At 37.1% G+C, this 10,235-nt stretch overlaps 2 protein-coding genes across 2 annotated transcripts in view; one reads left to right on the top strand and one right to left on the bottom strand.

Annotated features, from left to right (window-relative positions):
• Positions 1 to 10,235, top strand: part of LOC106880711 (multidrug resistance-associated protein 1) — a 65,060-nt gene that overhangs the window by 37,335 nt on the left and 17,490 nt on the right. The window contains exons 12-18 of the mRNA XM_014930786.2: positions 1,255 to 1,398; positions 1,923 to 2,007; positions 2,596 to 2,662; positions 4,247 to 4,373; positions 6,506 to 6,682; positions 8,069 to 8,236; positions 9,766 to 9,949. Coding sequence (XP_014786272.1) covers positions 1,255 to 1,398; positions 1,923 to 2,007; positions 2,596 to 2,662; positions 4,247 to 4,373; positions 6,506 to 6,682; positions 8,069 to 8,236; positions 9,766 to 9,949 — 952 coding nt within the window. The remainder of the gene's footprint in view (positions 1 to 1,254; positions 1,399 to 1,922; positions 2,008 to 2,595; positions 2,663 to 4,246; positions 4,374 to 6,505; positions 6,683 to 8,068; positions 8,237 to 9,765; positions 9,950 to 10,235) is intronic.
• Positions 6,549 to 10,235, bottom strand: part of LOC106880709 (uncharacterized) — a 38,110-nt gene continuing 34,423 nt past the window's right edge. The window contains exons 6-7 of the transcript XR_008266304.1: positions 8,144 to 8,224; positions 6,549 to 6,665 (exon numbers count right to left, since the gene is read on the bottom strand). The gene's annotated coding sequence lies outside the window, so the exon portion shown is untranslated. The remainder of the gene's footprint in view (positions 6,666 to 8,143; positions 8,225 to 10,235) is intronic.

The following is a 10,235-nucleotide window of genomic DNA, read 5'->3' as shown; positions in this document are numbered from 1 at the left end:
GCTAGCATGGAAAGCGGACGTTAAACGATGATGATGATGATGATGATGAACATAACAGATGACAATGAAAACATACAGACAAATGGACATTACAAAGATGGACAGGAAAACCAGAATGGAACATTCGTGGCTTTCTATTCATCAGCCAACCTTCCAATTATCACTACAATTTTGGCCTGTTACACTTGAGACTGTTCAAAATTGGTAGGCCCCAAAAATCTAAGCTAAGAGCATTACATTTTTGGAAGAAAGCAGGTGAATATGTATGACAACACAGACAAAAAAAATTGAGAAAATGGAGAAGATGCTACATGATTAGAAATACAGACAACGAGACTAACAATGGGTCTCTTTCGACTAAAAGGACAAGTTGCATTAAGCTGGCGTGTGAAGTGGAAACCTTGCAGCAACGAACATAGACAAAAGTCAGGAGACAGGAAAATAAGATGTTGTGTGAGTGGTGGACAGGCCAAGAAAGAAAGGTCATGCTTGGCTGAATACCGATCATGTGGGAGGAACAGAGAGAGGTAGTGAGCAGAGGGATTGAAGAATTAGGGAAGGAACTAGAGAGAGAGAGAGAGAAGGAGAAGCACAAGGGTGATGGAGTATTAGGTAAGAATCTGATTATATAACCATACGGTCATCAGAGTTAGCCAATATAGAAGGAATATGACAACTGGTTGTGTTAATCCACCCCTGACAATGAAGAGCAGTCACCATATTTCCTTCTATATCGGCTAACTCTGATGCGTGTATGGTTATATAATCAGATTGTTACTTAACACTCCATTGTAATCCGTACACAAAACCAATTGGTAAAGTGGCCGTGATGGATATATAATACAATATATTTTGGATAATATATATATACATATATATATATATATATTATCATCCTCATTGTATTTATGTATGTGTATGATATTGATAATCTACATACAGTACACTTTATAAAGTAGCTGTTGTTAGGAACGGCATCCAGATGTAGAAACCATACCAAAACTGAAACATTCAAGCAAGATATGTCCTTTCAACTCACTTCTTGATTTTGTTTTACTTTTTCTCTTTGCTCACATATCATTCCCATTGATTTTCCATCTACTTCATCTCCATGGTCTTTTAATTTCCCCACTCCGTTTCTTCTTCTTCTACACTTTCTCTTCCTCCTACTTCATTATTTCATAATTTTCTCTTTCTTCACCTTCACTTCTCCTTCATCCTTTTCTATCCTCTTTTGCTTTTTGTCTTCCACAGGTGATGATTGCTTCATTTGCAACATATATTTTTGTCACTGGTCACTCCATCAGCGTCCAAACAGCCTTTGTATCTCAGTCACTATTCAATTTAATGAAAGTCCCGATGAACTTGCTACCTGAAATATTCATTTACCTTGCTGAGGTAAGAACCTGTCTCTCTTCCCCTGTATACCTACAATCAACAAAATAACAGAATCTGCAAAAGCACCGGACAAATTGTATTCTGGCGATATATGGTTGCACCTTGTTACTATCTGAATTCAAAGTCAATTCAGTTGTTATTCCTTCTGAACTCCTTAGGTTAACTATGTTAAAAATTGTTTTGCCCTGTGTTGTTTTTAATGTCCTTATTGTTTAACAGCAGGTCAACTGTGATCCAGGATACATATGATCAAAGACATTCCAATTGAAAACATTGTCCATTTTTTTCTCTAGATACAGTGTGTTCTAGGAATACACCAACCAATGTATTCCTCCCTTTTTTTTTTTTTAGGATAATTGGATGTGATGTGAGGAAGATTTGTTTGCTAATTCTAACAGGTTGTGTGTGTGTGTGTGTGTAAATATAAAATGAGAGAATAGACAACAGATAGTGCATGTGCATATACACAAGATATGTCAACCTGTTCAAGCCATAATTTTTGTTGTTTCTAATTTCCATTTCAGTGTTCTGTTTCCCTAAAAAGAGTGAACAAGTTCCTCAACTCTGAAGATGTTGATCTTAACATTATATGTCATGACCTACCACCAGGTATTTAATGCTTTCTTCTTGAATGTTTTATAAAATTTGGGTAAGGAGATGTTATTATAGAGACAGTTATAGGTATCTGCTTTGACTAAACATGGTAAAACATAAAAAACAATTTGCACTGGACTCATACCTTCTTTTAATTTCCTAGTAGGATGGACAAAGTGTTTTTAAAAAAAATCATTTTCTTTGGATATCATGACATCTTTATTGCTTTACCTTACAGTATATTATAGCAGTTCTAGATACTTGGAGTGCGAGAGTTACTTGCTATATGCTGAAACAACTTCTTAACTCTTGTATTACCATATTTCTGTTCAAATATGCTGCCTTTGTTCAATTAATTTTGAAAATAGTGAGGAATGTAGTTAAATAAATTTGTCATTATTAATTGTGTATGTTGTTTAGTATGAGGTCAGCCCCAGTTCAACAGACCTTTGATCAAATTCACATGATTATTGAATGGATGCATGTTCAAACACTCTTATACGTATGAATGTAGAATTTCTTTTTTGCCCACATACCCATATAATCACAAGTTGTTTCAGTTTTACATCATGTTTTGCTTTCTATTTCACCTTTACATTTTAGGAGAGGCCATTAAGATACAAGATGGATATTATTCATGGGGCAATTCTAAAGAAGAAACTCTTAAAAAGTAAGGCTTTCAGTTTATTTTTTTCTTTATTTTTGTTTTATGTGCTTGTTGTTATTGTTTAACCCTAAGTTAATTCTGAATGAGCAGACCTATGATCAAAAATGTTCCAGTCATAATCATTCTATTCTTATTCAGACATCATCATTATCATTTAATATCTGTTTTCCATGCTGATATGGGTTAGACAGTTTGACAGAAGCTGGTAAGCTGGAGGGCTGCACCAGGTTCCAATCTGATTTGGCATGGTTTCTCTGGCTAGATGCCTATCCTAATGCCAACCACTTCAAAAGTGTAACTGGTGCTTTTTAGGTGCCAGTTACGTGACCCCAGCATCAGCCATGACTATGATTTCACTTGGCTTGATGGGTTTTCTCAAACATGACATATTGCCAAAGGTCTTGATTACTTATCATTGTCTCTGTGAGGCCCAAGGAGAAAATATGATACATAGCATATCATATTTTCATTTGCCAATCAGTGTACACTTCTGTACATTTGCTCAGTGATTCTTTCAGCTCTTCTTCAGCGAGAATGGTGAAGTCTGTACTTTGACAATGAGGTCAGAAAAATACTGAAACCTATCCAAGTTATTTCATGTACTTAAAAGAAAATGAAAACAATATTCACCATCACCACCATCATTATTACTATTTGCATCCATTTTTACACACCAGCATGGGTTAGATTAAATTTATTGAAGCAGTTGTTCTGAAGTCACATACCTTTTTTGTTTATCTTTGTTTCTCAAGTGAGGTATTTTCATTTTAAAGGTTCTCACACATTGGAACCAAATGTAAACTTTTCAACCACACTGCCATATCTGTGTGAACAAGGCAATGGCTTACAATTTTTCCTCCTCTATATAATTATTCTTAGATTATAAATGCTTTATTCTTGTACTGATGACCCAATTTAGATGCTTGCATTTAGTGGGCTAAAAAGCACCCAAGAGACATATAGCAGAGTGAAACCAGGAAACTGATTTAAGTTTACCACCAAAGAACAGTTTTCTACCACAAGCAAACTGTTATTGGGTTGCAAACTTTATTTACAAGGTAGAGGGTATTTGCTCAAGTAATTAGCTTTGGGATTGAACCTGATAAAACATAATTACAAAGTGAACTTTAGTAATCACACTAATCTAATACTTTGTTGTTAGAAAGGACAGGTGCCATCTGGACACCTCATCACCTCTAACTATCTCTTGGGAGATCGCAATTTATTCTCTCTCTCTCTCTCTCTCTCTTAAATAGGGGTTGTCATGTAATCCCTCCACGACAAAACCTGTTCTATCTTAAACACTTCTTTCATATCTTAGCCCCATCGAACATAAGGACACAGGTTCCCTCCTCAGGTCTGTAGATTACCAATCTATAAAGTAACCTCACTAGTGGCAGTGGCACAGAAAGACACCCACTACACACTGTGAAATGGTTGGAAGGACATCTGGCGACAGAAATCATTATGATGACTGATACACGCACGCGTACACACATACATACATACATACACACATGCATATGCATACACACACACACACACATATGTATACTGATAGTTTTTATTTGTATTGTTTGATTTCAGCATCAATCTCACGATTCCAGAAGGTTCACTCGTGGCTCTTGTTGGTACTGTTGGGAGTGGCAAGTCTTCAGTGTTGTCCTGTCTTCTTGGAGACATGCACAAGAAAAGTGGCTCTGTGTATGTTAAGGTAAAGTAAACTACAATTCTTTCACTTGAAATAGCACACCACACAGCTCTGTCTCACAATGCCCCATTAATCACAATGCAGAAATGTTATGCTCATGAGTGTATGAGGAATACTTCACAAATTCTAGTTAAGTTAGCGACATGGTGTATTGCTGTACTCTAAGAAGACCCGCCCACCCACCACACCAAAACTGAGATCCTAAAACCAAGTTGTCACATAAAAAGCACTGGTGCTGATGCCACATAAAAAAGCACTGGTGAAGATGCCATGTGAAAAGCCTCCAGCACACTCTGTAAAGTGGTTGGTATTAGGATGGACATCCAGCTGTAGAAACCAAACCAAAACAAACTGAGGAATCCTGGTGCCGCCTTTAGCCATGCCAGTTCCTGTCAACTTGTCAAAGCCATGCCAACATGGAAAATGGATGTTCATGTTGATAAATGAAGATGATGATAATGCATTTAATCCAGTGAAGATGTGTGCCCAAGATGTCACAATGTTGACTGAAACTGGAACCAAACATCTTATCAGACAGCCATGCCCATGTCTAATGAGTGAAATTAAAAATACAAAGATGCCAAAAAATCTACAACAAAAACAGCCCCCTCATGAGACGCCTAGCTAGGAACAATCCTGTTCTTTTCAACCATGTTACTAGGTACACTATAAATCACCTGATGTCATTTAAAAAAACAAATCGAAACACTGCACATGTCCAAGACACAAAAAGCTGGAATGAAGTCTATTATAAATATAGAACATTAACCCCAGCAGTGGAACAATAGTTAAGTAAAAGTATAAACAAACCACAACTATTTTAACAGCAGAGCAGTAAACAACTTTTATATCATTACGCCCACGCAGCTAACCAGTCATTCCTGAATGGCAATACCATATGGTTACATTTCATTTTCAGTAAAGTAGTAGTAGTGAGGTTGTTGGTGGTGTTGTTGTTGATGGTGTTAGTTGCAGTGTTTAGTCTTGGGACAACCTTGAATAAGTAGATCTATGATCAGAAGACATTCCAGCACTGACCATCCATTTTTATACATGACTGTAAATGGATCTGTGATGTATGTGTACATAAATATATGTACATACATTCATTTACATGTTTCTTTCTATAAGTTGGTGAATGCTGCCATAATTCTAGCCTTCAATTCATCATTGCTGTTACAAAAAGTTTTGTTGGTCTCTTGTTCAACTGTGCCCCTCCCCCACGCATAATAATCAAGGGAGTTGCAATCTGGGGAGTTAGATAGCCAGATGTTAGGAGTGATGTGGTTTCAGAAATTGCCTGACAGCTATCACTGGGTTCTCCTGCTTGTGTGTGACATGGTGCAGTCCTGCTGCCAGACATGGGGCCTTCCAGTAGCCACCCTCTTGACCCAGGGCAGTGTGAGGCCATCTGGACAGATGAATGGAGGCATAACGTTGCCATCACTAGTGATCATTCCAAACACCATGATGTTGACTGGATGTTTGATTTTTATCACTCTCAGTACATGTCCTCGAATTGCACTGTCTTCAGATTGACACCCAAACACTCTGAAATGTTTGTATTGGAGCTTCTGGCACAAATGCCAAGCAGTACAGCATGTCGTTTTCAAATTTTTGGCAGAGTGAATTGCTTCATGGTGCTGTTTTTCTCACAGATGGTGCCCAACTGACCCTTCTATACTGTGTAGTCGGCAAAATCAAAAACAGACAATGTGCATACATGAAATAAAAAATGTAAAATGGTGACAATTTACTCATTGCACCCTGTATATATGTATCTGTCTATCTATCTATTCTTTCCTTCATCCATCTATTTGTCTACACTGGTGAGTTTGGATGCATGTGTGTGTATGTGTGTATATATGCATGTATATAAATTTTTACATATCTAATATGTGAAAAACAATGTTACATATATTGTATTGTGTGTGTTTGTGTGTGTATTTATATGTCTATATGTGCACATGGGTGTCAGTGTATGGCTGAATGAACATTATGCATATTAATGAATGTTGTTGTTATAATAATGTTCTTATTGTTTCCTGCTCTTTTGTTTTCATAAACCATAAAACACTTAATTCAAATGTTTGTTCTCTCTCCTATTGTCATCTTTTATTTTCCCAAATTGGCAGGGCTCTGTAGCTTATGTACCCCAGGAAGCATGGATTCAAAATGCAACCATCAAAGACAACATTTTATTTGGAAAGAAATGTGATGCTAAAGCTTATCAACAGGTCATTGACTTCTGCTCACTGACGCATGACCTTGACATTCTTCCTGGAGGTGATCAGACTGAAATTGGAGAAAAGGTAGACCCATTTACATATATATACATATTTTCTCTCTCTCTCTCGCCCTCCCTTTCTCTCTCTCTTTCCCCCTCTCTTTTTCTCTCTCTCTCACATGCTTCAGTTTAATGTTAAATTGATTTTGTATATAACTTGACATAAAAACAAAAATTATATTAACATCATCCTTTAACGTCCATTTTCTCTGCTGGCATGGGTTGAATGGTTTGACCAGAGCTAGCAAGCAGGAGAGCGGCATCAGGTCCCAGCCTGATTTGGCTTGCTTTCTTATTTCCTTATTGCCCACAAGGGGCTAAACATAGAGGGGACAAACAAGGACAGACAAAGAGATTAAGTCAATTACATCGACCCCAGTGCGTAACTGGTACTTAATTTATTGACCCCGAAAGGATGACAGGCAAAGTCGATCCCGGCGGAATTTGAACTCAGAATGTAACGGCAGACGAAATACCACTAAGCATTTCGGCCGGCGTGCTAATGATTCTGCCAGTTCACCGCCTTGCTTTTTATGGTGGGATGCCCTTCCTAACACCAACCACTTTACAGAGTGTGCTGGTGCAGTTTATGTGGCACTGGCAAAGGGCTCTTGCAGGCCAATCTTCTTCAGTAGTGAAGCAACATTAATACTTTTGTAAGTGAGGATGGGTTTTCTTATATATATATATATATGTGTGTGTGTGTATCTTATTGTCAGAGAATGGGCATTCTCAGAATATCCCAATGTTAACATCATCTAATGCTTTTGAAACACATTTCAGCTTGCAGACCAAACATACTACATAGAGTAATGTTCGTTAAATTCCCAGTATAGCTACATTTGAGTGGCAGATAAAGCTGAATGATTGAACATATGGCTTTATATAATGTGGAGAACAAAGGAAAAAGGAAGGTAGCTAGCTATGTATTCACGCACACACACTCTCTCAAACACATACACATATGTATGCATTCATATGTAAGTGTGTATATATATTGTTTAGAAAATGTTAATCCTTTAATAGCGTATTCATATTTTTCTGTAAGGCATTGTTTTATTTCTTCAAATTCCAGATGTGTTTGTATATGTTTGTATGATGTCTATTTCAGGTTTCTTAACCCTTTTGTTACCATATCTATGTTGAGCTGCTCTATGTTTCTTTCATCTAATTTTGAATTTAACAAAGAATTTAATAAAATAATTTTGTTGTCATTAAGCTAGTGTTAGGAACATAAATTATGACTAAGGTTTGGTGGAAGATTTTAATTCAGAACTTTTGAAAAGAAGACATTTGTACTACAGAGCCAGAGGCAGTTTCAGGCAGGTTGGTACCAAAAGGGTTAAAGCATAGATATGCTATGAACATCTTTATTTTATCTATTTATTCTTGTATTTTTGTCTTTGTTCAGGGTATTAATCTAAGTGGTGGTCAGAAGCAACGAGTGTCTCTGGCTAGAGCTTCATATGCTGATTCTGATATTTACCTTTTGGATGATCCCCTCAGTGCAGTGGACAGCCATGTGGGCAAGAGTATCTTCAACAACCTCATCAGCAATAGTGGTCTACTGAAGAACAAGGTGGGTATAAGCACATAATAATGAGTGGCTGTGATAATGATGACAGATGGTAGTATTAAGAGTAGTGAGGGTAATAATGGGAATACAGAGTCAGAATAGATACCATGAGGCACTCGATCCATTGTTCTAATGACTCTGCAAACTTACTGCCTTAGATAATGATGCTGTAAGGTTTTGGCTGGCACAAGGCCAGTAATTTCAGGGCATGGGTAAGTCGATTACATCAACCCCATGTTCAACTGGTACTTATCAACTCCAAAAGGCAAAGTCAACCTCAGCAGAATTTGAACTCAGAAAGTAAAAATGGAATGAAATGCCGCTAAGCATTTTGCATGATGTGCTAACAGTTCTGCCAGCTAGCTGCCTTACTACCTTAAATAATAATGAGCCTGATTAGTATGAACTTCATCCTAAGCTGGTGAAAAGGTCTTCATGAGCTTAATTTCACAGTGTGAGACTAAATGCTAATTATGAATTAGTTAAAGTGGTATCCTCATTTTGATCGTTGCTTCCACAACAATTTGGCTGTGAATGCTCCAGCCTTCTTCAGGTGTCTTGAAATTCACCTTAGTACTTTTCCTGGAATTTAACTCAGAACATCTAGGTGACTGCACTACATTTCAGCACCTTTATGCACTAGACCAGGGGTTTTCAAACTTTTTGACTTGCGGACCCCTTTATATTTCAGGCTTTACCTTAGGGACCCCCTTATATACTCTTATGAAATTTATACATAAATATTTGATTAAAATAACATATATTTTTACATTTATTTATTTAACAGTATTTAACAAATAGGTTTATTGTCAATTAAAAGATTTCGATTTAAAAACATATATAAAATCAAATTGCCCATAAAAAGTATTTGCTGTCCACGGACCCCCTGTCTTGTCCTTGCGGACCCCCTGTGGTCCGCGGACCACAGTTTGAAAACCCCTGCACTAGACTATGCCTGCAGGCAGTGACTGAGTGAATTTTTAAGGCTTGTAAACCTTCATCGCTGTCTTATGTCAACTCTGTACTGATCTGGTAATACAATTATGTACGAGTTGGAGTTGTGCCCTTATCTTGATTGCTGCTGTCACTATGTTTTGGCCGTATAAGTTCCAGCTTTCACTGTAGTGCCTCATCTCAGAAATTTAGAGCTGTATAGGCTTTTTATTGATCAATGGTCAAAAGTATTTGAGCCATAACTATCCTGTAATATTTTTTTTCCAGTTAAAGTCTGTCTAGGATTGCTTTATCAATGAACTCTTTTGAGACCATAAGGTGTGACTTTAGGATCATTTGGCTGTTGTTCTAATCTGGCTCATTCTATATCCCATAGATATACTTCAATAATTTCTATTGGGTTTTGGAGATTTATTCTTTTTAGAATTTTTATGCTCATTAATTTCAGATATATTAAGGAAGCGTTCAGCAAAGTAGAAACTAAATTTCCAGATACGAGATAAAATCACCTTTGCTGATGACAATCAAGTCGTCGCATGTGTATATAATGCTGTATTCCAATTTTTATTTTCATTCAGACTCGTTTACTGGTCACCCATGGTGTGCATTGGTTACCGATGGTTGATTTTGTCATAGTTATGAACAAGGGGAAAATAACCAGTACTGGAACATACTCTGAGCTTATTGAAGCAGGTGGAGATATTGCAGACTTTCTGAATACGTATGCCTCACATCAAGACAAAGAAGGTGAAGAAGGCGAAGGCAAGTTGGAACAAATTTAATTAATCCATTGATTTATTTAGTTTTTTGATTTAACTTTTATCTTTTACTTGTTTCAGTCATTAGACTGTGACCATACTAGGGCTGCACCTTGAAGAATTTTTAGCCGAATGTATTGACCCCAGTACTTATTTTTTAAAACCCTAGTACTTACTCTATCAGTTCCTTTTTACCAAACCGCTAAGTTACAGGGATGTAAACACACCAACACTGGTTGTGAAGCAGTGGTGGGGGACAAACACAGACACAAAGTGAGAGAGGGACACAC

Source organism: Octopus bimaculoides, chromosome 20, assembly GCF_001194135.2.
Source record: "Octopus bimaculoides isolate UCB-OBI-ISO-001 chromosome 20, ASM119413v2, whole genome shotgun sequence".
Taxonomy (NCBI): Eukaryota; Metazoa; Mollusca; class Cephalopoda; order Octopoda; family Octopodidae; genus Octopus; species Octopus bimaculoides.
This window is presented reverse-complemented; position numbering and strand designations above follow the sequence as displayed.